Source organism: Papio anubis, chromosome 2 (genome assembly GCF_008728515.1).
Source record: "Papio anubis isolate 15944 chromosome 2, Panubis1.0, whole genome shotgun sequence".
Taxonomy (NCBI): domain Eukaryota; kingdom Metazoa; phylum Chordata; class Mammalia; order Primates; family Cercopithecidae; genus Papio; species Papio anubis.
In genome coordinates this window covers 161745316-161773013 of record NC_044977.1, presented here as the reverse complement: position 1 = coordinate 161773013, position 27698 = coordinate 161745316, and the positions used below count along the sequence as shown (strand labels likewise).

General features: G+C 39.6%; 1 protein-coding gene across 4 annotated transcripts in view; it reads left to right on the top strand.

The window, feature by feature from the left end:
* HACL1 (2-hydroxyacyl-CoA lyase 1) overlaps positions 1–24922 on the top strand; it is a 39709-nt gene extending 14787 nt beyond the window's left edge. For 2 of the 4 annotated variants that reach the window (XM_003895137.3, XM_021934881.2), the window contains 11 exons: positions 275–369; positions 2621–2733; positions 5879–6014; positions 10783–10888; positions 12606–12689; positions 13951–14052; positions 17119–17273; positions 17705–17863; positions 21007–21114; positions 22129–22315; positions 24770–24922. In XM_003895137.3, the coding sequence (XP_003895186.2) occupies positions 275–369; positions 2621–2733; positions 5879–6014; positions 10783–10888; positions 12606–12689; positions 13951–14052; positions 17119–17273; positions 17705–17863; positions 21007–21114; positions 22129–22315; positions 24770–24802 (1278 nt within the window). In that variant the 3' untranslated portion in view covers positions 24803–24922. Of the gene's footprint in view, positions 1–274; positions 370–2620; positions 2734–5878; positions 6015–10782; positions 10889–12605; positions 12690–13950; positions 14053–17118; positions 17274–17704; positions 17864–21006; positions 21115–22128; positions 22316–22686; positions 23762–24769 lie in introns of those variants that run through there. The other 2 variants (XM_017955919.3, XM_009201758.3) reach the window with 2 other exon arrangements.
* Positions 24923–27698: the final 2776 nt, after the last annotated feature.

The window sequence follows — 27698 nt, the reverse complement described above, 5'->3', positions numbered from 1 at the left end:
ACAGTGCAAAAACTTGGCAGGCAGAGGCTGGTGAATAATTTCCAAAACTAAAGTGTAGTAGAACATGAATTTTAAAGCCCTAAATGAATACTTTCTTATCTGTCTCCCTTTTAAACAAAAAATCTTTAAAACTGTAGTCAATAGAAGACATTTCAATTGTGATCATCAGAAAGATGAAAATAGTGTTCATAATTACAGTTTTAAATTATCTTTGAGTAGAATATGATAAGACTGAGATTTTACAAATCTTTTCTTCTACTTGTAATGAACGTAGGCAGTGAGAAGCAGTATCTATGGTCGTCCAGGTGCTTGCTATGTTGACATACCAGCAGATTTTGTGAACCTTCAGGTGAATGTGAGTTCTATAAAGTGAGTAATAGTTATGCTGGAATTCTTTCTTCAATGTACATGTATTATCATAATGCCTACCTTTCTAGAAGAATTTACCCAGCAGTTTATAAGTTAATTTCCATTTGTCTTAACTTGATGATTTAGTAATTAAACTGAATCCTAGCCAAAGGGCTTAATTCTCTTAATTAAAATGATATTAGTAGGTATTTCTGGATTTAATTACTAAACCAAATACTTAGAACGTCCTGAACTCCTCGTTGAAATTATTCCTCCATTAACCATAAATATACATCCCTTGTTAATGTAGTATGGGTCCTTGAGAATCTTTGTAATGTAAGCCAAGAGGTTCGGTGATTATTAAAAATTATTAAGACTCAGGATAAAAAACATCTAGCTGTCTCTCTCTGTGGTTAACAAATATTCCAATATAGAGGTTTCTATGATTTCTCATATTCTCATATTTCTTAAATAAACACTAAGTGAAAAGAAGTACAAAAATCATTTTTCACTGATATCTAAGTCATCTCCTGATAAGGATAGGTACTTGGGGTTAAAGCATCATGGGTACCGTTTAGTGCATTTCTGCTGTTGTGGACCAAATGGATCTTTAGTGACTACAGAGAGACAATGGGTCTTACTGTTTACTCTGTGTACCAAAGAGTGATTTTTTTTGTTTTTTTTTTTGAGACCGAGTCTCTCCCTGTTGCCCAGGCTGGAGTGCAGTGGCACAGTCTCAGCTCACTGCAACCTCTGCCTCCCAGGTTCAAGCGATTCTTCTGCCTCAGCCTCCCAAGTAGCTGGGATTACAGGCGCCTGCCACCATGCTCGGCTAATTTTTGTATTTTTAGTAGAAACAGGGTTTCACCATGTTGGCCAGGCTGGTCTCGAACTCCTGACCTCATGATCTGCCAACCTTGGCCTCACAAAGTGCTGGGATTACAGGCATGAGCCACCGTGCCTGGCCAGGAGTGATTTTTATTTGAGAGAGCTGGATAAAAAAGACATCTGTTTATTCTGCCTAATAGCTGAACATGATAATCAAAATAATACTAAGGGGAGGAGGGCAAGCTCAGGTAAGTTAACTCTGTAAGCCTTCTTTTAAATTTTATACAGATTGTCCTTTTCTATTATATGTCTAAATATTTTGACAATATGTCTAAATTTTATACAGTATAATTTATATTAATTAGAATAAATGAAATGTCACAGGACTTGGTGTTCAGAAATACTTGACTGTGACAGTTTGAATATTTATTTTACTAATGCATATTGTGATACTAAAATATTAACACCCAGTGAGTGGAAATGTAGTGAGGCCAGGTGTGGTGGCTCACATCTGTAATCCCAGCACTTTGGGAGGCCGAGGTGGGTGGATCACCTGAGGTAGGAGTTTGAGACCAGCCTGGCCAACATGGTGAAACCCCATCTCTACGAAAAATGCAAAAATTAGCCAGGCTTGGTGACATGTGCCTGTAGTCCCAGCTACTCAGGAGGCTGAGGCAGGAGAATCACTTGAACTCGGGAAATGGAAGTTACAGTGAGCTAAGTTCGCACCACTGTACTCCAGCCTGGGTGACAGAGTAAGACTCTGTCTCCAAAAAAAAAAAAAAAAAAAAAGAAATGTGGTAAGGTGTTTAAAAGCATGGACTTTGGAGACAGAATGACTGGTTCAATCCAGTCTCTGCCATGTGCCATCTGGAGATCTTGGATAAGTTACTTTCTCTGAGTCCTTTTTTTCCCTCAGTCGTGAAGTGGAGATGATGTTAATACCTAACCTCATTGTTTTGACAGATAAATGAGAATAAATGGCACATAGCAAACATTAGATTTTATTATGTTTTTACTGTTAAGACAGCTGCTACTGCTACTGCAGTACAAAGCCATTAACTCAGATTTTCTGTCAATGAATTGACCATTTCACTGGCTATTAGATGATATCAGGGAATAACTCTTAATTTACCAGATGTGATAATGATGTGATAGTTGAATATAGAAGGTCCTTATTATTCACAGCTGCACGGAGAAATTTTTAAGGGTAAAGTGTCTTGATGCCTATTATTTACTTTAGAATAGTTCAGGAAAAATAAATGCATGTTTATGTGTGTATATATGAAACAAATGTGGTAAAATGATATTAAGTTGTTAGATCTATATGGGGGTATGTGGGGACTTATTGTACTATTTTTTCTACCTTTCTATATATTTGAAATTTTCACAATAAAAAGATCAGAGCTGGCCTCTTTTAATTAATAGGGCTTTTTTTTTCCAGGCACGTGGAGCGCTGCATGTCACCTCCTATTAGCATGGCAGAAACCTCTGCTGTGTGCACGGCAGCTTCTGTTATTAAGAATGCCAAACAGCCCCTTCTTATCATCGGGAAAGGTAACATGAATAGAACTCTAAATCTTGCTAGGTTTTTGAAAGTGCCAATTCTTTTTATAAACTTTTGTTGTTTATTAATGTCTGTTCTAATGTTTGAAATTGGAGTAAGAATTCTCATCATCCATTTAGCATTATTTGTTTTGAAATTATAGACATTAATGCCCAGAGATTTCACCCTTTTAGGGAAATACTACCTATTTAATTTCTTTGGTCTTATTAGTGAAATGTGTTTATTCTATTATAAAACATTTTGGAACACCAAGAAAAGTAGAAGTTCCTTCATCTAAGGTAGCTATTTTTAACATTTAGTACATTTCTATTCCTTTCGACATATATATTACGTACTGTGCTCACACTATATAGACAGTTTTGTATTCTACCTTATTCATTTAAGATTATAATATTTTTCATCTTAGAAGTATTTCCTAAATATATTTTTTAATGTGTCTTCATGTGTACATTAACACTTACTTTCCTGGCAAATATTTAAATCTTTGCCAATTACTATTTGTTTGTTTAGAGTAGCTGTGGCAAACATGTTTGTGCCTAAAGCTTTTTCTGTATTTAGGATTTAAGATTCCTAGAAAGAAAAGTTAGAGGGTATTAATATTTTTAAGAGTTTTGTACATATTGTCATATTGCTTTCTCCAGAGGTGGTGTACCAACCAACTTATACTCCTGTCAGCAACTGATTATAGTATCCATTTCGTGTTCTAGAACTGAGGCTGCTAGGATCACCTATGACCATGCTAATCAATTATCAACTGCTTAGGAATTAAATACGTAAAAACTAAAAATAGTTTGATAGTGTACGACAAAAAAATTGAGGTCAGAATTGAGTTGAACGTGTTATATGATGTATTAGCTCGGTGACTTTGGGAAACAACTGCTTTGAGTCTCAGATTACCTCACTTGTAAAATAGGGATATTAACTGCCTCAGTGGGATACAATTAAATAGCAAAATATGTGGAAAGCACTCAGTGGATGCTAGTTTTCATTCTTCTTTTAACAAACATTTGATGAGTGCTTATGATAAGGCAGGGATTACATAAAACATTCATGAGGGATACAGAGAAATAGTGGTTCCTACCTATTGGGGGGGGGGAGATAGACCTGGTAACAAGTAAGTGCGGTATACTTTTGTGCGATGTGTACAGAGAGGCTGAGGTGGGTTTTCAAGGAAAGCAGAAAATTTGCTTGTGTAGGTAATACGGAAGGACTATCCAGAAGAGGTGACACAACAGCTGTATCTTGAAAAAGCAGACAGTGGTTTACCAAGTGGATAGAGACCAAAGGCAAAGCAGGAAGAGAGAACTGAGTGTACAAAGACATTGAGACAGGAAGGAGAATACAAGAACACTTTCTGGATTAAAAAAAGGAACTGATTTTCATCATACATGTATAAGAAGGGATTTCAAGGTAGTTTTGTAGAATGGAGCATTATATTGAATCTGCAAGTGCATGATACTATTTACTAGGATTCAGTAGAGAATTATAAATACAGAATATGGAATAATATACTAGCCTTGAAAAAGTATAAAATAGCAAAAAAAATATAGTGGTCTTGATGACATTAGAAATGGAATATTTGAACAATAAGGTATTTTTCGTGCCATCAAGGGAGTAGGGTATAGGGTTATTCCCAGGCACACAACTGTGAAAACAAATGATAATGTGGGCCGAGCGGGGTGGCTCATGCCTGTAGTCCCAGCACTCTGGGAGGCTGAGGTGGGTGGATCCCCTGAGGTCAGGAGTTCGAGACCAGCCTGGCCAACATGGTGAAACCCCGTCTCTACTAAAAATACAAAAATTAGCCGGGCGTGGTGGCAGGCGCCTGTAATCCCAGCTACTTGGGAAGCTGAGGAAGGAGAATCGCTTGAACCCGGGAGGTGGAGGTTGCAGTGAGCTGAGATTGTGCCATTGCACTCCAGCCTGGATAACAAGAGTGAGACTTTGCCTCAAAAAAAAAAAAAAAAAAAGATAATGTGTCCCACTGGGGTTAGCTCTGTTACAATCACAGAATTATAGAGCCTGTAGAAAGATCTGCATATCTTTAGAAACTTAATGCACCTTAGAATTTCCATGCCTGGACTAGGAGACCTTGTGTAGAGGAGGTTTTTTGCTGGAGATGAGGACCAACATGTGAGGGTAGAGAGAGCTTTTCTCTTTCGGGGCAACATTCTTCGCAGGCCACCTGGGCCTCCCAATGAAGATAGTGTGTTCAGGGAATTGTAGAGTGGAGTGTGGTTCAGTAGGACCGTAGCATAGAATGGGTAAGTGACAGTAGCAAGAGCTGTGAGATGTGACTTTTGTTTTGAGATAGACATCCTTCAGAATAATTGAGAGTATTATTGGTGGAAGATTAGAACTCTTACTTTGGTAAGCATTTAAAAATAACAGCAATAAAAACTGTAGTCACAATTTGTTTTGAGTTTAAGCTCAGGTATAGGCAGAAGGAGAGTATTTGAGTATTGATCTACAAGCAATTTATTAGGAGGTCAAGGAAGGAGGATTGCTTGAGCCCATGAGTTCAAGACCAGCAGACTTGCCTGGGCAATATAGGGAGACCTCGCCTCTTCAGAAAATTTTAAAAGTAGCTGAGTGCGGTGGTGGTGTGTGCCTGTAGTCCCAGCAGCTCGGGAAGCTGAGGAGGGAAGATTACTTGAGCCAGGGGAGCAGAGGTTACAGTGAGCCAAAATTATGCCGCTGCACTCCAGCCTGGGTGATAGAGTAAGTCCCTGTCTCAAAAAATAAATAAATAAAAAGCAATTTCACATGAACTTTTTTTTTGAGACGGAGTCTTGCTCTGTCACCCAGGCTGGAGTGCAGTGGCCCGATCTCGGCTCACTGCAAGCTCCGCCTCCTGGGTTTACGCCATTCTCCTGCCTCAGCCTCCCGAGTAGCTGGGACTACAGGCGCCTGCCACCTCGCCCGGCTAGTTTTTTGTATTTTTAGTAGAGATGGGGTTTCACTGTGTTAGCCAGGATGGTCTCGATCTCCTGACCTCGTGATCCGCCCGCCTCGACCTCCCAAAGTGCTGGGATTACAGACTTAAGCCACCGCGCCCGGCCCACATGAACTTTTTTAAGGGTCACAGTGCCTAGAGCTTAACTGAATTGTCCAATGCATTTGTATTTCTTGTAGGTGCTGCTTATGCTCATGCAGAAGAGAGTATCCAGAAATTGGTGGAGCAATATAAACTGCCATTTTTGCCCACCCCTATGGGGAAGGGTGTTGTCCCTGACAACCATCCATACTGTGTAGGTGCAGCCAGATCCAGGTGTGTGGCGTTCCAGATTTTAAATACAATGGCTTGGTAGATTTTAGGCTAATTTAAATTATTTTGTGATCTTCATCTAGGATGGAGTTCTGAAAGAATCGTGGAATTTTAAGCATACCTGTTTATTTTTGGACTATCTTCTGGCTTTCCTGGTTTCATATGAGAAATCTGCAGTTATTCAAATTATTGTTGCTCTGTATGTAATAGGTTGTTTTTCCATGGCTGCTCCCGATATTTTCTTTTATCTTTCGTTTCCAGCAGTTTAATTATGATGTGTCTGTACATGGTTTATTTTAATTTAGCCTGTTTGGGATTCTCAAGTCTTGAATCTGAAAATTTGTTTCTTTCTCTAAATTTGTCTTTCTCTAGATTTGGAAAGTTTTCATCATTCTTTCTTCAAATATTGTTTTCTATGTCAACCTTCATCCATTTTGATATTGTCTGATATGTCCCTGAGTATCTATTCATTTCTTTTTAATTCTTTTATTTTATATTTTGTTTCTCTGCTCAGATCTTCTATTTTCACATTTCTTTCAAGAATATTTTTCTATACTTCATGATGGAGTAAGTTACAATAGTTTCTGCAGTCTTTGTTTATTAATTCCAACATCTGAGTCATCTCAGATTGGCATCTATTCATTATCTTTTATTTTGAGAGTTGATCACATTTTTCTGGCTCTTTTTGTACTGAGTAATTTTGGATTGTATCCTGGATTTTTGAATATTATATTTTGAGATTCTGGGTCATATTAAAATCCTCTGTAAAATGTTGATTTTTGTTGGTTTCTCTTAGCAATCAATCAACATGATTAGATTAGCTTGACTACAAATTGAAGTGTGAACTTGCCATAAGTAAGTAGTTCCAGGGTCACGTAAGTTTCAGAGCCTTTGCTGTGTTGTTTTCAGGCTGTCTGCACATGCTCAGCTCAGGGGTTAGCCCCAGACATGTACTGGTTCATACCCAAATTAGAGATTTATTTTCTCTCCTCTGTAGGCTCCCCACCCCCACTCTCCCATTCTCAGGTGCCCCTTTTCCTGGCTCTTGCTGCTCCCTTACAGTATCACATAACTAAAGCTGCCCTCTGAACAAGCTGCAGAAGAAAAAAAATAATAGGGATTGTCCCCATGCTGTTCAGACCACAGGGACCCTTTTTTCCAATCCCTCTTGCCTGAGAGATGACGTTTCTCTTGGAATTTCAGCTGCTTGGGAGCCACCACAGTGCAGCTCTGCAGTAGGGCTGCCCTCAGAGCAGAGCCGGGAGATAAAGAAAAAAAGAAGAAAAATCTGACCATTTTCCCCTAGACTGTCCAGCTTGCAGTGGCCCTTTTCCTGATCCTTTGGCCAAAAAAACAGTTTCTCTGCGAGTTTTCGCTGCTTGCAGTTCTGCAACTAGGGCTGTCTTTGAGTGAAAGCCAGGAGACAAAACACGGGGGAGAAATACCTTGGAAACTCACCCTCTGTGTGGGTTGCTTCTTCAGACTTACCCAATCTTGGCTGGCATTGGAAGCTTCCTCTTTTTAGATTTTTAAGACATGCTTTTTAATGTACTATAACTTTTTTCTTTTTAATTTCTTGAAATGTCTTTATCATGAAATATTCTAACTATACACACAGGAAGAGAGAATAATGTAACGAACACTTACATAACCACCACTCAGTGTCAACATAAAAAGTACAGACAGATGAATCTCTAAGTAAAAAAGGTTTCATTTGGGAATAATATATAATAAGTAGGATTGCATCAGTTATTAACATTATTTTATATTGCTTTAGGGTTTTTGGGTTTTTTGGAGAGGGGGTCTTTCTCTGTTGCCCAGACTGGAGTGCAGTGGCGCAATCACACCTGATTGCAACCTCTGCCTACTGGGCTAAAGCAATCCTCCCAGCTCAGCCTCCCAAGTATTAATAGCTGGAACTACAGGCGTGTGCCATTACAACCTGGCTAATTTTTGTATTTTTTGTACAAACGAGGTTTCACCATGTTGCCCATGCTGGTCTTGATCTCCTGGGCTCAAGGAATCCACCCATCTAAGCCTCCCAAAGCGCTGGGATTACAGGCATGAGCCACCATGCCTGGCCTAGGGTTGTTTTTTTTTTCTTTTTAGGAAGCAAAAAATTATGGATTCGTTTGCAGTCCCCTAAATATCTTTTTTGATCCCATTTTTTCCTTCCCTTTCCATAGTTTATTATTGTCACGTATTTGGTGTTCTTCATATTTTCATTCATGGGTTAAAATTAATTCTGAAGGTTTTTAATTTTTATTTTGTAGAGACAGGGCCTCACTGTGTTCCCCAGCCTGTACTCAGACCCCTAGGCTCAAGTGATCCTTCCACCTTGGCCTCCCAAAGTGCTGGGAATACAGGCGTGAACACTTGGCTTCTGAGGGCTTTGTAAATGTAATATTTGCTGCTAGATCTTTAATTGTTCCTCACTTAATGCTACTTTAATATATCATCTTTTTATTTATATTACTATATACAGTAACCAAGTTAATTCTTACACTGTTAATTTTTTTTATACTTAGGTTAAAATGAAGTTTATCTTCAATCTAGCCAGATTTTAAGAGGATAATATTAATGACATTGCCAGTGTAAAAAAGGTTGCAAGGGGCTATAAATAATCAAATCAATGATTTCAAGAGTTTTAGAGTATCAGTAAGCAAGTCTGTCCTGCTGATTGCAGTTATCTGTTTGTTAAATTGGGTCTCATAGGACTATTACAATATTGAAGATGATTTTTGAGTATGTGCTTAATTTTTTTTTTTTTTTTTTTTTTGAGACTGAGTCTGGCTCTGTCGCCCAGGCTGGAGTGCGGTGGCCGGATCTCAGCTCACTGCAAGCTCCGCCTCCCGGGTTCACGCCATTCTCCTGCCTCAGCCTCCCGAGTAGCTGGGACTACAAGCGCCCGCCACCGCGCCCGGCTAGTTTTTTTGTATTTTTTTTAGTAGAGACGGGGTTTCACCTTGTTAGCCAGGATTGTCTCGATCTCCTGACCTCGTGATCCGCCCGTCTCGGCCTCCCAAAGTGCTGGGATTACAGGCTTGAGCCACCGCGCCCGGCCTGTGCTTAATTTTTGAGTATACAATTTCTGCGAAAAATTGCATTTATCACCGAAGAAGACAAAAGCAGTAAATACAGATCCTGTATGGCAAAAGACAAGAAAAATGGGAACTAGATAAAAGACGCAGAAAAATGAGAAGTGAAAAGCAAAACAAAACCCACAGCGATGATGATAATAAACTCTCCTGGAAAAAGGCAGATATTCAGATTACATTAGTAATAACAGCAACTATATGTGTTATAAGAGCCACATCTGAAACATAATGATACAGCTTTAAAACAAGACTGGGCAAAGATAAGTGAAGTAAAGAAAAAGCAAGCAAGGGTGGTTGTGTTATGAAAGTAAAAATCGTTAAAAGATTAGAAGTTATATTGACAAAAGTATTAAAATAAATAAAACTTAGAAATCTAGTTGATACAATATTTTAGAAAGCAATTCTGGAATATGGATCAATAGTCTTAAAAATACTTCTTTCTAGGGACCAACGTGAAGAGTGCATTAAGACTTAAGTATGAAGATGTGCAACCCAGCACTATTAATAACAGAATATCCAGAAATTGAGAAAACATTAAATAAATTTTGGTATATGTGTTCAGCAAAATATGTAGACTTTAAAAGTTGTATTTAAGAACTTAATGACAAAGGAAAACTTTTTTTTTTTTTTTTGAGACATAGTCTCGCTCTGTCGCTAGGCTGGAGTGCAGTGGCGTGATCTCGGCTCACTGCAACCTCTGCCTCTTGGGTTAAAGCGATTCTTCTGCCTCAGCCTCCCAAGTAGCTGGGACTACAGGTGCACACCACCAAGCACGGCTAATTTTTGTATTTTTAGCATAGACTGGGTTTCACCATGTTGGCCAGGGTAGTCGCCATCTGTTGACCTCGTGATCTGCCTATCTTGGCCTCCCAAAGTGTTGGGATTGCAGGCGTGAGCCACTGCACCAGGCCAGGAAAACATTTATGTAAGCAAAAGTATATGAGACAGCCAGGCACAGTGGTTCATGCCTGTAATCCAAACAATTTGGGAGGCCAACGCGGGTGAATCGCTTGAGCCCAGGAGTTCGAGACCAGTCTACAAAAAATTAAAAATAGCCAGGTGCAGTGGCACGTGCCTGTAGTCCCAACTGCTCAGGAGGCTGAGGTAGGAGGATTGCTTAAGCCTGAGAGGTAGAGAATGCAGTGAGCCATGATTGCACCACTACATTTCAGCCCAGGCAAAAGAGAGAGACCGTGTCTCAAAACAAAACAAAAAAAAGTGTATGAGACAGTATTATAGTATATAAAGTCAACTATGTAAAAATATATTTGCATACAAAAAAAGAGTGGATGAAAATATGCCAGGATATTCATAATAGTTTATAAGTTGAAAGTATTATGGGGTGATTTTGTTTTTAGCCTTATACTTTTTCTGTTTTTTTCTGGATTGTCTACAGTGGACTTGTACTAATTTTTCTAATTATAAAAAAGTAATAAAAGTATAGATACAGCTTATGGTAATTTTTTAAACTTAATTTATATTTTAGATAACTATTTATATAGAATGGTTTTATAAATTATTTTAGCTTGAAAGATCAAATATACCCTAGAAGCTGATTCTGAAGTCTGATGTAAGCTCCAAACGATTTAGACTTTTCAAATACTTTAGAGATAAATTTTAGAATGATTCAAATAAGAAATATAGTTATACTTTTATATCAATTTTTTTAATAGGGCTTTGCAATTTGCTGATGTAATTGTGTTATTTGGTGCCAGACTAAATTGGATTTTACATTTTGGACTGCCTCCAAGATACCAGCCAGATGTGAAGTTTATCCAGGTACTTAGGAGGAACTTAAAATCAGAAATGTCTGTGTTCATTGTTCTCCCTATCAGGCATAATCAGCTCTGTTTTCTTCTTGATTTCTATTAAAAAAACTGTTCTCTTTTTACGTAAGTAGAATTTTATAAATTGTCTAACATAATTACAGGTACCAAAATAAGTTTCCTTTTCTAGCCTATGAAACATAATGGGCCGCTTTACTTCTAGCCAGAAAACCTTTCAAAATTAACTTTCAAACAGTTAAAAAAGCATAATTTGTCTTTTCTTCACAATTCAAGTATATTTAAAGGTAGAGAAAAGAGACTGTAGGATGGTAGACTAGAACAAAACATTCGGCCTTGTTAGGGAGTGAGGTTTTCTTTCAGATGCCAAAACTTTTACCTTTCCAATGGGAATTTCTAAATGACACTGTTTTATATGTCATTAAACAGTATCCGGAATGTATTCCGACCTGTCTTTGATGATTCTTCTATCGTTATGACCCACCTTATAAGCCAGTTTCTTTACTGATGTGGAAAATACTACCTGCATAGTGGCATGCAAACCTTTTTGCTCTACACTGATTGGCCCCATTTTGCTTGATTTTTGCTTGGTGGTTGTTTTTGAGACAGCATCTTGCTCTGTCACCCAGGCAGGAGTGCAGTGGCATGATAATGGCTCACTTCAACCTCAATCTCTCGAGCTCAAGTGATCCTCCCACCTCAGCTTCCTGACATGCTGGGACTATAGACGCGTGCAACAATGCCTGGCTAATTTATTTTTTTGTAAAGACACAGTCTCACCGTGTTGCCTAGGCTGGTCTCAAACTCCTGACCTTGAGCAATTCTTTACCTCAGTCTCCCAAAATGCTGGAGTACAGACTTGAGCCACTGTGCTTGGGTTATTTTAATGTTTGATGAGCCAGCTACAGTTGCCCTTTTCCCAGTCTACCTTTTGCTACTTAAGGAGTCAACGTCTAATTGCTCCTTTCCCAGCTGAACGCATTGAGAACTAAAACCGCAGACAAGCAAGACTGAGTTAACTGGAAGATACTGATACCTCTTGATTACCCCTCTTGATTATGGAATAAGATACATCCCCTTTGGGGTGGCTACATTATTCCTCTTTGCAGAAGCCATTTTCGTTTGTCCATGGCCATCCAGACATGGAACTTCTGAGTAAATGGAGAAGTAATCACGCCATGTTCTTGGAGTGATTCTCTAAATGTGATTCCCTGGGCCAGCTACATCAGCACCACCTGTGAAACCTGTTAGAAAAGCACATTTCTGGACCCTACCCCAGACTTATTAAAATAAAAAACTCTGAGGTAGACTCCTACAGTCTATGGTTTATCAAGCCCAGAATACACCAGGTGACTCTGATATATGCTCAAATTTGAGAACCCACACTCTAGATAGGAATTCCAAGTGTGATTCAATAAAACTTACTGATTAGATGCAAAACCATAATTGATCAGGTCAAATGCATTCGCTATGGGTATAATGAAGCAATACCAAAATTCCGTAGAGTAGATTTTTAAATGAGGCTCTCTATACTAGCTATGATACTAATATAGTTCTATGGACTTTTACTTTTTTTATTAAGGAACTTCGAAATATCAAATCTTCTTTATCATGTGTTCTATATACACAGTTCATTTATTCAGTCTTAATTGATTTCTGACATATTTTTCAGAATAAACATGGATTGTTCTTTAGCCTTGTCTCTTTTTTAGGTTGATATCTGTGCAGAAGAATTGGGTAATAATGTGAAGCCGGCTGTTACTTTACTAGGAGACATAAATGCTGTCACTAAGCAGGTGAGAACTTTTGTTTTAGTTTGTGTGGAATGCTCTTTAGGGAATAGTCAATTCTTGAAAATGTTTTAATCTTGATTCACTTGGTAACAGGTCTACTATTCATATCTGTTTTAAACAAAATGTGTGATCGAAAACTGTTCTTAAATACAACTTTGGAACTTGATAAGTCCAACTTCTGGTACATAGCTCATTTTTATGTAAGTTAAGCATTTTTGGAAGGTGATCGAAAATGTAACATCTTTCAGTAGGCAAACCGTAATTTACTAAATAGGATCCAGCTATCTGAAAAAGTATACCTTCCAAAGGAACTGAACTTACTGCCAAGAAATGGCTTAGCACTGGAAAAGTCTAACAGTATTTTTTTAGGTAAAAAAGAGCTTTTTACTCTTTAATCAGTGACTTTTCAGGTTCTTATTATTTGTACGTAGTTTGTACACTTCACTGTGACAGGAGATAAAATATAGACACATTTATCACTTGATTTTGGATGATACAATTTGGTATTGTTGTCACGATTACACAATATAGGATGTAATCCCGAATCACATATTAAATCGCTCTGGAGCAAATGGTCTGTATCATAGAAGTCCATGGTTATTTTTTGGTTTTCCTATAAGAGTTCTGTGGAAGGAGTGATTTTCCTTCTAGTGTCAAAGACCAAGGAGGGTCTCAGAGCCCCTGCTTGAGGTGTGGAGGAGGTAACAGCACTCCAGTCTGTCCTAAGGGCATTCCAGCATCTAGCAGAAACCCACACTGACCCAAACAGAAGCCTTCCATGTTATCCATTGATACTCTATCAGGTGTTTACTAACTAGAGGAAAAAAAGAGTCTGAGTAATATGAAGAGTAGTATGGCCATACTGTCTTCCTTAAGAAGATATTTCCATGTTAATATGATTTAAATTTATTTTTTTAAAGCAGACTGGGCACGGTGGCTCATCCCTGTAATCCCAGCACTTTGGGAGGCCAAGACAGGTAGATCACCTGAGGTTAGGAGTTTGAGACCAGCCTGGCCAACATGGTGAAACTCCGTCTCTACTGAAAATACAAAAATTAGTCGAGTGTGGTGGCAGGCACCTGTAGTCCCAGGAGGTTGAGGCAGAAGAATCGCTTGAACCTGGGAGGTGGAGGTTGCAGTGAGCTGAGACTACACCACTGTACTCCAGCCTCAGTGACAGAATGAGACTTCATTTCAAAAAAAAAAGGCAAAGAAAAAGTTTATATGGTTTTGTGTGTGTGTGTGTGTGTTTTTTTTTTTTAAGCTTTTAGAGGAGCTTGATAAAACACCATGGCAGTATCCTCCAGAGAGCAAGTGGTGGAAAACTCTGAGAGAAAAAATGAAGAGCAATGAAGCTGCATCCAAGGTAAAATGGGACCTACTGAAGCTCAAGAACAGGTCAGGCTCATGATTCAGTTACTTCTGCCGTAATGTGACATGTGCATTCCTAAAAATCACCTTGTTGTGCAAAATTGTGCAATAAAAACCCCAGGGCTCATGGAAAAAGGGGTGTAGTGGCACAATTCTCAAAAACTTTGTGTAACATAAAAATAAGATAAGAGCCTAATGTTTTAAACATGTTAAATGGTTAAGAAATATATGCCAATGAATATAGCATTTTACTTTGAAAAAGACCTGAAGTTTCTGAAAGGTTGTAGCTTGTGAGTTACTGTGAGCTGGTGGAAGGAAGGTGATCAGACGTCAGATGGAAAGTGATAATAGTAGAAGTGGATGGGTGTGTTTTCAGTTTGATGTTGGCATAGAACATCATATTTAAACACCTGTAATCTGAGTGCTTTAGGAGGCCAAGGCAGTAAGATCAGTTGAGGCCTGGAGTTTGAGACCAACCTGGGTATAGCAAGACCTTGTCTCTACAAAAAAAAAAAAAAAAAAAATTAGCCAGATGTGGTGGGACACACCTGTTGTCCTGTCTCCTCAGGAGGCTGATATTGGAGGATTGCTTGAGTCTAGGAGTTGAGGTGGCAGGGCAGTAGATCATGCCACTGCACTCAAGCCTGGGTGGCAGAGTGAGACCCTGTCTCTAAAGGAAAAATTAACTATTAAGTGATTTTTTTTTTTTGGGGGAATCCTTAAATTTTGGGATGTTTGAGATGTTTTTCTGCTTTTAAGATTTAAGTCCTTCAGGGCGTGCTATTATAATAGCTGTTTCATAAAAATTGAAATTTTGATCCAATGTATAGCCTTCTTTTCTATTTAACTTTTGTATCACTGCTGGAAATTTTTTTGCGGCTCTCTCATTTGCACTCTTGGCTTTGCCTGGTAGCTAAGGTTTTGGAAATTGTAGTGATGCTAGAAACCATCAAACTGTCTACTACTAGCACTGAAATGAGTCGGTGCTGTAGGATTTGGCAGTTTACAGTAAAGTCTGTGTGTGTGTATGTACATGCACCTGTGTGCATGTGTGTGTGTGCATGTGTGTGTGTATTGTGCTTTCCCTATGTGAGAAAGGTGATTTTTAAAAATTGTTTCGTGTATTCCTGTGTATCTTTGTTCAACTGGGTGCAGATTTCTGGTAGAATCATGCATAAGAAAATATAAAATTTGAGTTATGCTCACTTGGTTCCCTAATATATCAATTGTCTTAGAATAAATTCACGTTTTTGCATCAAGCATTATAGCAGAATTGATTATGCATGAATCTATCTTACATTGGAATTTTTTTTTTTTTTTGAGACGGAGTCTTGCTCTGTCACCAGGCTGGAGTGCAATGGCCTGATCTCAGTTCACTGCAACCTCCGCCTCCCGGGTTCAAGTGATTCTCCTGCCTCAGCCTCCCAAGTAGCTGGGATTACAGATACATACTACCATGCCCAGCTAGTTTTTGTATTTTTAGTATAGACGGGTTTCACCATGTTGGCCAGGATGGTCTCCATCTCTTGACCTCATGTTCCCCCTACCCAGCTTGCCAAAGTGCTGGAATTATAGGCATGAGCCACTGTGCCTGGCCTACATTGGAATTTTAATCAACGATTGTTTCTATCCGGAGCCAGTCTCATTTTTTTTTTTTTTTCTGAGATGGAGTTTCACTCTTGTTGCCCAGGCTAGAGTGGAGTGGCGTGATCTTAGCTCACTGCAACCTCTGCCTTCCAGTTTCAAGCGATTCTCCTGCTTCAGCCTCCTGAGTAGCTGGGATTACAGGTACCTGGCACCACGTCCGGCTAATTTTTTTTTGAGATGGAGTCTGGCTTTTGTTGCCCAGGCTGGAGTACAGTGGCGCGATCTTGGCTCACTGCAACCTCTGCCTCCTGGGTTCGTGTGATTCTCCGGCCTCAGCCTCCCAAGTAACTGGATTACAGGCATGCGCCACCATGCCTGGCTAATTTTGTATGTTTAGTAGAGGTGGAGCTTCTCCATGTTGGTCAGGCTAGTCTCAAACTCTCGACCTCAGGTGATCTGCCCACCTCAGCCTCCCAAAGTGCTGGGATTATAGGTGTGAGCCACCACACCCAGGCAATTTTTGTATTTTTTTTTTTTAGTAGAGACAGGGTTTCACCATGTTGGCCAGGATGGTCTTGAACTCCTAACATCGTGATCCACCCGCCTCAGCCTCCCAAAGTGCTGGGATTACAGGCGTGAGCCACTGCGCCCAGCCACCAGTCTCAATTTTATTTCCTGGGTCGTATCATGACTAATCTTTTCTTTCACATAGGAATGATATTGGTTTAAGATAGAAGGGACTTGCCTCTCTTCCTTGGTGCCAGAGTATAGGAGGGTCCCTCATTTATCATGGGTATAATGTCTAGCAGAACAAAGTAGCATAAGTGAAGAGGCAGTGCCGGGACCAGATGGGACTGTTGCTGCTAAAACTCTCTATGGCTTTCTCTCAGCCCTAAAAGGCATGTGGCTAAACAAAGGCATTTACTTTGCTGTTTTTCTCTCCATTCAGGGACTCTTTAGAATAGTGGGGGTAACGTATCTCCTTTACTCTCAAGTGTGTTGGGGGAAGAACTAGATTTTCAGATTGTGTTCTAAAATCGTGACATTTTAAGTTTAGGGTCATATTTCAGATGAAAATATTCTGAAATAAATTTTACTTTTTCTAAGGCACCATTTTCCTAAGAGTGCTCAAATAAGAATGTTTAGTTTTATATAACCCAGTGCTTCCCAGCTCTCTTTACTATAGGACTTCTCAGAGTCTTTAATACATTCCTGTGCATTGCAGATCTCCAAGAGGAGGGATATTCCCAAGCTTATTTAATTGTGTTCCAAACTGGGACTGTGGGACACATGTCCCCCAGGGCTGTTCACAGGTCAGCCAGCTTCTCAGAGTGGCCATTTTATAGCCATTTGGGAACCTTGTAGCTTTTGTAGTTGTTGCATATTTCCAAATAAGTTTGATAATAGCTTATTAACATTGGTTATTTTCATTGTATCCCAATTTAATTTGATTACATTCCCATCTACTTTTCAGGAACTAGCTTCCAAAAAATCTCTGCCTATGAATTATTACACAGTATTCTACCATGTTCAAGAGCAACTACCTAGAGACTGTTTTGTGGTAAGCGAAGGAGCAAATACTATGGACATTGGACGGACTGTGCTTCAGAACTACCTTCCTCGCCACAGGTAAGACTTCTAAAGAAGAAAGAAGTCGTAATTCATTATGATGTGTTTAATATGAAACTACAATAGTGCAGATTAAGAAGACATTTGAGAATTAATACATGTTCAGTATGTAAGGGCATATTTCATAAAAGTATTGTTAGGTGAGGTTTTGTAGAGTTTTTATGCTTGATGTGTTCTTGGTATCCTGTGATAATTATTTACTTAGTGTTACAGGAATATGTTTATAGTCTCCCAAGCAAACATGAGTGGCTTTTTTCTGTCCTTGACAAATTAGTTCCTAACAGTCTAAGGATTTTATATTGAAGAAAGAGAATGTTTTTATGGTTCTTTATTTTTCCATCAACCATGTAAATAGGACTACAAGGTTTGTGCCAACCCCATCCTCTATGACATGCCCCAGAGGGTTTCATTTTAGCTTTGTTCTCCAACAGGCTTGATGCTGGTACTTTCGGAACAATGGGAGTTGGTTTAGGATTTGCTATTGCAGCTGCCATGGTGGCTAAAGATAGAAGCCCTGGGCAACGGGTCATCTGTGTGGAAGGAGACAGTGCATTTGGGTTTTCTGGCATGGAGGTGGAAACCATCTGCAGGTAAAACATCATCCTGAATCAGAGCATTTGATTCTCTAGAATATGAAAAATGACAGTCATCTGACAAATACTTACCAGGTGTTCACCAGCTGCCCTGTGAATAGCACTGTGCTCTGTCCTGAGGATGCTAGTGGCAGTAACCCACGGTCTTTCTCTTCCAGAACAGTATCTTTCTGGCCTCCTCACTGTGTGGTAAAAACCTATAAAACTGTGGGGAGTGGTTTTGAGGTCACTGAGAAAAAAATGTTGGGGACTGAAAGAAGCTTGTTTCCTATGGGAAATAGCGAGTGTGGTGGTTAAGGGCATGGCTTCTGCCAGGTGCCTTGGCTCACACCTGTAATCCCAGCCCTTTGGGAAGCCAAGGCAGGCAGATCACTTTAGGTCAGGAGTTCAAGACCAGCCTGGCCAGCATGGTGAAACCCCATCTCTACTAAATATACAAAAAAAAAAAAAATTAGCCAGATGTGGTGAAGCATGCCTGTAATCCCAGCTATTCAGGAAGCTGAGGCAGAAGAATTGCTTGAACTGGGAGGTGGAGGTTGCAGTGAGCTGAAGTCGCACCACTGCACTCCAGCCTGGGCAACAGAGTGAGACCCCGTCTCAATGTGGGACAAATGGCCTGGATTTAAAAACTGGTTCTATCAAGTCAGAGCCATGTGACTTTAAGTCACTTAACCAAGGTTGGGCATGGTAGCTTACACCTGTAATCCCAACACTTTGGGTGGCCGAGGTGGGCAGATCACCTGAGGTCAAGAGTTAGAGACCAGTCTGGCCAACATGGTGAAACCCTGTCTGTACTAAAAATACAAAAAAGAGCCAGGTGTGGTGGTACATGCCTATAGTCCCAGCTATTTGGGAGGCTGAGGCAGGAGAATTGCTTGAACCTGCGAGGCATAGGTTGCAGTGAGCCAAGATCGCACCACTGTACTCCAGCCTGGGCGACAGAGCAAGACTCTGTCTCAAACAAACAAACAAAAAAGTCACTTAACCAAGCCTTAGTCTCATCTCTTCTAAAGTAGGAATAGTATCCTTTAGGCAGAAATTCCTTGAAAAAAAAAAAAGTAGGATTAGTCGTAGTTCCTACCTTAGAAAGATGATTATGAGGAACAAATGAGATAATCCAAGCAATTTTTTTTTTTCAAGATGGGGTCTCACTTTGTCACCCAGGCTGGAGTGGAATGGCGCAATTGCGGCTCACTGCAGCCTCAACCACTGAAGTTCAAGTGATCGTGCTTCCTTAGCCTTCTGAGTAGCTGGGATCACAGGCATGCACCACCATGCTCAGCTAATTTTTTGTATTTTTTTTTGTAGAGACAGGGTTTTGCCATGTTGGCCACACTGGTCTCGCATTTGTAAGCTCAAGCAATCCACCCACCTTGGCCTGCCTAAGTGCTAGAATTACAGGTGTGAGCCACCGTGCTTGGCCCCAGCTAAACTCTGAGGTGATGCTCAGTGAACATGAGCCATTTGGATCATGTGTGTAGTTATGAGAATTCATGGAGAAACTCATGAATTGTAGATCCTAACTATGGAAGGATGGGGGTTTTATTTTTCCAGCTATATTTAAACTGTAGTAAAACGATTCTATTCTTAGCCAGGGCTCTTATTAGGGCTTTTGTGACTCATGTTTTTGGGCTGGCAAAGCTTTGGTAGATGAAATGTTCAAGATTTGGGAAGGTATAGTTGTCCCTCCATATCCATGGGGGATTGGTTCCAGGACCTTCCTCAAATACCAAAATCCAAGGATGCTCAAGTGAGTCCCTGATATAAAATGGTACAGTATTTGCAAATAACCTATGCATATCACCCCGTATATTTTTAATGATCTCTAGATTACCTTCAAATGCTGAATACAATATAAATGCTATATAAAAAATTGTTGTGCTGTATTGCTTAGGGAATAATGACAAGAACAAAGTCTGTGTGTGTTGAGTACAGACCCAAATTTTTTTTCCAAATATTTTTGACCTGCAGTTGGTCAAATCCACGGATGCAGAACTCAGATAATGAGGTCTGACTATATGTGTTTGTTAGAGTGTCTTTATTGACAACAAAGTGATGTACATAAAAAAGATGACTTATGGGGAAGTCAGCCTTTTAGTGAATAATGATTCCTTTTGAGCATGGAGAGCAAATAATTACCATAGTCCTGTTATTTAATAGTATGCAGTTTAGTTTTGTTTTTACCACTTGCCCTTGGAAATTATGTTAGAAAATAAAACCTACATTCTTTTCAGTCAATAACATTTAATAAACCTTTTCTTTTTTGTCTTTGCTGTACTGTTTAGCACATTGTTAAATACGCCTTTTCTGTAACGATTACACCATGTAATGTGTTTCTGATTATGGGTGTGGTAGTTTGAGTGCAGATTGTGTGTGCTAGTCACTTGTGTATCTCTTACAGCATCTAGCAAGGGCTGGGTGTCTGTGGCGAGCTCAGTAAATAGAAAGGTACTTTTCAAACATTGTTCCTAGGAACCAACTAGAAGTGGTCCTTTAGAGAGTATTAAATAGGGAAGGTGTTCTTCGTATACCATTTAGACTTATGAAAACCTAGATTCAGAAAAGCTCAGTGATTTGTCTGAGGTTCATAGCTAATAGCTAAAGGACTATCAACTGTTTTTTTTTTTTTTTTCTGAGATGGAGTCACGCTCTGTCACCCAGGCTGGAGTGCAGTAGTGTGATCTCGGTTCACTGCAACCTCCACCTCCTGGGTTCAAGCGATTCTTCTGCCCCAGCCTCCCGAGTAGCTGGGACTACAGGCCCGTGCTACCATGCCCAGCTAATCTTTGTATTTTTAGTAGAGACGGGGTTTCACCATATTGGCCAGGCTCATCTTGAACTCCTGACCTTGTGATCTGCCTGCCTCAGCCTCCCAAAGTGCTGGGATTACAGGCATGAGCCACCATGCCCAGCCAGGACTAACAACTCTTAATCTTGCAATCTTTCTGCCTTTCCATGATGTTTCTGTTAATGATTTGATATTCTTTCTTAGGATAATAAATGCTTGACTTTTAGTCTTCCTCTAATATCACAAAAAGCTTATAGAAAACTATTCATTTTTAAGTTAAAATTTCAGCCCAAAGAAAAGAAATTACTTTAGAATGAAGAATGATTTCCTTCATATTTTACTCTCACTTTAGGTACAACTTGCCAATCATACTCTTGGTAGTGAATAACAATGGAATTTACCAAGGTTTTGATACCGATACTTGGAAAGAAATGTTAAAATTCCAAGATGCTGCTTCAGTGTAAGTAACCAAGACCAATGTCTATTTACTTCCTCTCACCCGTTTTAATCTCTTAAAAAGTCTTCTATATTGGCAATAGTGTGCCTACATGGTATGAGTATTGTCTGTTTTGATTGTCAGCCCTTCTAAAGAGCAGGAATCCTGTCTTAGTTCCTCTTTGCACAAATATCCATGATTAGGTGCTTCAATAAATAGTTTATAATCAGGGAACAGCTGAAGACTCAGATAAATGAGTGTGATGTCTGAGCCTTGTTAATGAAAAGGCTTATTGCAAAATGCTGCCAGGACTGGGAGCAATAGTAGGACCATGTAGAAACACCATGTAGAAATGTGGATGTGTACATATTATGTATGTTCCAGAGGCCTACCTTCCTTTTACCACTTAGCTAAATCTTGATCATCTGATGGCAGAGCCAAATCAAGACGGTATTGTAGCTGGCCGTGGAATGTGAGATAGATGTGAATTTGTGAGCCAGCCTTGGGGTGGAACAGGATATGGGCGTGTCTATTTATGCCTTGCCAACTTTATTGTTTTCTTGTTATTTGTTGTTTTGCAGTAATCTTTTTTTTTTTTTTTCATATTTTTCTTCTGGATTCATAATAGTTGGTAGTGTAGCCTGTACTATCTAGTATAGTAGCCACTAGGCATGTTGCAACTATTGCAATTTAGATTTAAATTACTTCAAATTAAATGAAGTTAAAAATTTAGTTCCTCAGTTTAGTCACGTTTCAAGTGCTCACAGCAACAGGTAGATAGTGGCTACTATTTTGGATCACACAGGTTTAAAACATTTCTATCATCACAGAAAGTTCTGTTGGACATTGCTTTATAGACAATTATAAACACAGGAAAAACTCAGTGTACTGGCATCTCAGCTTAAGTGTTGAAGTTAAAATTATGCCTTTCAGTTCAGCCTAAATTTTTTTAATGAAGTATTTCAGAGAATGACTTTTTGTTTTTTTTCTACAAGGTTTGAGATTTAAATTTCATTGACTCATGACCTTGTTTTTCAGGGTCCCTCCAATGTGTTTGCTGCCAAATTCACATTATGAGCAAGTCATGACTGCATTTGGAGGAAAAGGGTATTTTGTACAAACGCCAGAAGAACTCCAAAAGTCCCTGAGGCAGAGCCTAGCAGACACAGCTAAACCCTCTCTTATCAACATCATGATTGAGCCACAAGCCACACGGAAGACCCAGGTAAATACAGTTGCTAAGCAGAAAGCAAGAAATGCATCTGCTTCCCCTATCCCCCTCCAAAAAGCATCTGCCAAACAGAACACCCTCTGTCGTGCACAGAGGTCTTTCTAAACCTTTTCTGAGTTTGGCAGTTTCATTTATTTGTTCAGTGAATATTGGGATATGTGTTAGGTGCTACGAATAGCATGGCGAGCCAAACCAGGCTCAGTCCTCACCCTCATGGAGCTTTTATGGTCTGGTAGGGGAGAGGGACAGTCTGGTAACCTCACAACTGAACACACTACAACAGAGTGAAGCAATTGCTTGGAAGGAAAAGAACCCAGTTCTAAGCAAACATACCACAAAGGAATCGATTTATGTTGGGGTTACAGGGAAGGCTTCTCAGGGGAGATGATTCTTAAATGGAGATCAGAAGGATAAGCAGAGACTAACTCGGCAAAGGGGAGAGGGAAGAGATGTGCAAAAGGCTCTGTAGCAAGAGGAAAGAGAAAGCATGGCAAGTCTGAGGAAGAGGGAGATGCAACTGTAATACGAGGATTTGTGCAGGTACATTCAAAATTAGTTACTTTGACCTCTAAAGTGAAACTACAGTGTTGATTATAGCAGTAAAGTGAATGACAAAGTTCATAGCATGAACCTCTCCTATCCCAGATTAAGTTGCATTTCATACTTAATTTTCTACTGCCATCCTGGTTCTACCACTTGCCTCCTCTTGTAACCTGTCATCCATGCGAACACTTTGCGTATCAGCCACTGTTTTCAGCGCAGGTATTTTTTTCAAGTACTTTCTGTCTTGGTTCTTAAACATATGGGATCTCTTTCTTTTGTGAACAAAGCAGAGGATGAATGGGCAAACAGATACCTGGATAATCACTGAAATATAAATTAACTAATTTAGACACTAAAATATATAGAATTCTACTGAAATTCTATTTGTGTGAAAATAGATTTCAGCGACTTTGGCGTTTACTTCCTAGCAGAGAGAGGAGACACTCAAGAAGCCTAGTGATGAGGAAGATAAATGCCGAAAAAGTAGGCCAGTAAGCTGAAGGGCAGGGGGCATTAGCAGGGATTTCTGTGGAGCAAGCAGGCAGACTGTTTTAAGGGAGGGTCAACAACTTTCAGAATCTGTCTGTACTCCTGCGGGTTTGTGGATTGTCTTCTCTTTTTAAGTTCTATTTAAAATGATTTATGCCAGTCAGACACTCAATAGACAGGCTTTTTCATCTCATGCCACTTTATGGATTTGTAACGGGGTTTATACTTTCCAGTGACTGGGATGTTAGTTTGGTAACCAAAAACACCCTCCTCTGGGCATCAGGCCGTCAGAGCACTGGGGAAACTAAAGCCACTATAAGAAGCCTAATGAATACATATAATCTTGATGGCTGGGCCCAGTGGCTCATGCCTGTAATCCCAGCCCTTTGGGATGCCAAGGTGGGCGGATCACTTGAGGCTGGGAGTTTGAGACCTGCCTGGCCAACATGGTGTCTACTAAAAATGCAAAATACAAAAAATACAAAAATTAACTGGGCATGGTGGTGCATGTCTGTAATCCCGGCTACTCAGGAGGCAGAGGCACGAGAATCGCTTGAACCCAGGAGGTGGAGGTTGCAGTGAGCTAAGATTGTGCCACTGCACTCCAACCTGGGTGACAGTGAGACTCTGTCTCAAAATCATCATCATCATAATCTTGAGACCTATGTTAATCACAGAAAAGCCCTAACAAATTCTCTGCCAGTGAGTTCGCGCTTCTGTTGATTTGCTTCCAATGATCTGTTCTACAATTTCTCTATGAATTTTGTTTGGATATTGCCGGAGAAATATAAGTTCTCGTCTTCCTCTTTTATAATTCTATGAGGATTATCTTTATATTTCTTACATTTATCACTTTGAAATTATTTATTTTCATTCCAGTGGAATTTACATACATTATACTTTCCAAACTGTTGATTTTTGTCTGTCTGTCCCTCTGCCATTTGTCATTGATTCTCAGTGTAGGCTGGCCACTTTCTGCCTCAATATGGGAATGCCTGTATCTGTGTCTGTGTCCAGGCCGTATGTGTAGGATGGTGTTAGTTCTGGAAGAGGCTTCCGTGCACAGTTCTTCCTACTTTTGTTCTCAGACCCAGGAGCTCAGCCCTCTGTGGGCCTCCTTTATCTCCCTTCTCCTTCTGAGTGTACTTGTGGTTCTTTTAGACTATAGTTTTTGTGCTCTGATTACTGTTAATGGAAGAGGACCCAGAATGCCATTTTAGATTGTTTTATAGGACACAGCAGGAAGATTCACTAGTAGGTTTTAAGTCCTTTTTGGGAAAAGCACCAGAACAAAGACAAACCTCATTTTGCCACCATTGTGTAGGACTTTTAGGTTTTAGAACAAGTGAAACAATGAGGATATAATTTGAGACAATCATTTCTTTTTACTGAATGTTTGTTGTCTTCTTTTTCTAGGATTTTCATTGGCTGACCCGCTCTAATATGTAAATAAAGACGCCAGTTGGTGGTCTTGAGTTTTCTCTTTCTTGCAAGATGAAATTTTATTTTCCACAGCAAAATTACTCTACTGTTAAAATTGTGCAAAATAAAATAAACATTTTAAAATGACATTTTACAGTAAAGGAATTGATTAAAAACAGAAAAAGTTAGAAAAAGTAACAGAAGAAGTTATTTTGCCACAAAACTACTTACAGATGAATGGAGAGCTTTTATTAAATAATAGCGTTGTAACTGCCTAAATGTTGATTTACATATCAATATTCTTTTACTGCCATAGTGTGCATGTTTGTTCCCCAGAACCTCATGTAGAAATTTGATCTCCAGTGGTGGAGGTAGGGCCTAATGGGAGGTGTTTGGGTCATGGGGATGGATCCCGCATGAAAGGTTTGGTGAGTTCTCAGGGTAATGAGCTCTCCCTCTATTAGTTACCACTAGAGCTGGTTGTTAAAAGGAACCTAGCAGCCAGGCACAGTGACTCACGCCTATAATACCAGAATTTTGGGAAGTTGAGGCGGGCAGATCACCTGAAGTCGGGAGTTCGAGACCAGCCTGACCAACATGGAGAAACCCCATCTCTACTAAAAATACAAAATTAGCTGGGCATGGTGGTGCATGCCTGTAGTCCCAGCCACTCAGGAGGCTGAGGCAGGAGAATCACTTGAACCCAAGAGGTGGAGGTTGCGGTGAGCTGAGATTGTACCACTGCACTCCAGCCTGGGCAACAAGAGCGAAACTCTGTCTCAAAAAAAAAAAAAAAAAAAAAGGAAAGGAACCCAGCACCTTCCCTGCAGGGAACCTATCACCTTCCCCACCTCTCTCCTGCTTCCTCTCTCCTCATGTGGACTCTGCACACACTGGCTCCCCTTCACTTCTGCCATGAATGGAGGCAACCTGAGCCCTCACCAGATGCCCAGTCTTGAACCTTCCAGCTATCAGAACTGTGAGCTAAATAGACTGCTTTGTAAAACAAGTTACTTAGCTTTAGTAAATATTCCTTTATAGCAACACTAAACAGACTAAGGCAGTTACCTATCTTTTAAGAACTGAAGAAAAAAGCTGTAAGAATTATCTAATGTAGAGACATGTTCAATTAGTTGAGATACATAGGCTCTTTCTGCTTCCTATTTTATTTTTTGACTACTCAGTACCAAAGTGTCCCCAGTGTTTAGTGGGGCTTGTCCTATATTTTATGAATTTGGTTTTTTGTTTTTTTTTTCTGGAAATAATTTATTGAGCCAAAGGCAAAGTCACACCACACCCAAACTAATAATTTCAGGATATATTTGGACTAGCGACCTAAGTTCAAGCATACCACATTTAGACCAATGAAGTTAACAATATATAAAGAACTCAGACCGGAGGCAGTGGCTCACACCTGTAATCCTAGCACTTTGGGAGGCCAAGGCGGGTGGATCACTTGAGATCAGGAGTTCAAGACTAGCCTGGCCAACATGGTGAAACCCCATCTCTACTAAAAATTAAAAAATTAGCCCGGCGTGGTGGCACACTCCTGTAATCCCAGCTACTCAGGGAGCTGAGGCTCGAGAATCACTTGAACCCGGGAGGCAGAGGCTGCAATGAACCAAGATCCCGCCACTGCTCTTGAGCCTGGGCAACAGACTTAGTGTGACTCCCTCTCAAAAAATAAATAAATAAAATAAAAAGAACTCTTATATATAAGAAAAGTATTAAGGTGCCAGTAGAAAAATGGGCAGAGGGCATGAATGTACAATTCATAGAAAAAATATAAATGCTCAATGAAAGTATGAATATAAATAAATACGAATATGTAAGTTATATTGAAAATCCCTTTTTTTCCCTCTGGCCTATCCACCTGGCAAAGAATTTTCTAAATTAATCTGAATTGTGGTGAAGTGGAAGTGAAAATGAGACCCCCACGCTGCTGATGGAAGTTGAAGTTGGTACGTTTCCACAGAGTAATTCTAGCATTGCTTGTATTTGGAATCTTAAAAATGTTCATACCCTGTAAGTTTTGACCCCATGAAGTTTTTTTTTTTTTTTTTTTTTTTTTTCTCAGGACAGGGTATTGCTCTGTTGCTCAGGCTAGAGTGCAATGACGTGATCACAGCTCACTGCATCTTTGACCTCCTTGGGCTCAAGTGATCCTCCCACCTCAGTCTCCCAAGTAGCTGGCACTACAAGTGCATGCCACCATGCCCGACTAATTTTTTTATTCTGTTTTTGTAGAGACAGGGTCTCAATATGTTGCCTAGGTTGGTCTTAAACTCGTGGGCTTACGCTATCCTCTTGCCCCTGCCTCCCAGAATGCTGGGAGTACAGTCATGAGCCACCGTGCCAGGCCCCAGTGATCTTATTTAGGGAATATATCCTAAAGAAATAATAAAATATTTGGTCAAATATTTATATGAAAGGCCATTTTGCATAGTTTTATTTAGGAACATCCCCAACATTTAATAGTAGGACATTGGTTACATAAATGATGATCTATCATCATAAAATAAAAATTGTGTTATTTATTGATTGAGAAATAATCACAATACAACATGTGAAAAGAGCAGCAAGCTACAAAATGAAATGGAGTGAAGTAAGGAAATACCCATACTCATGCATACATGCTTGCTTACAGAACAGAGATGGGCACAAAATTAACTAAAACTGTAATACAACTTGGTAGATGGAATTGTAGGCAGTTTTTATTTCTTTAATTTTTTCCTTTATATGATTTTATAAATATGTAATTTTTATTATCAGAAGCAGGCATTATTTTAAAAGAATATTTGAAATTGAAAAGCATCACTTATTTTCAGGGTCATTCATATTTTTTATCTGCAGTTTTACATACATTGAAGCATAAGACTTTATATCAAAATTCAGCTTGTTTGCACCACCCAGATCAGACTTG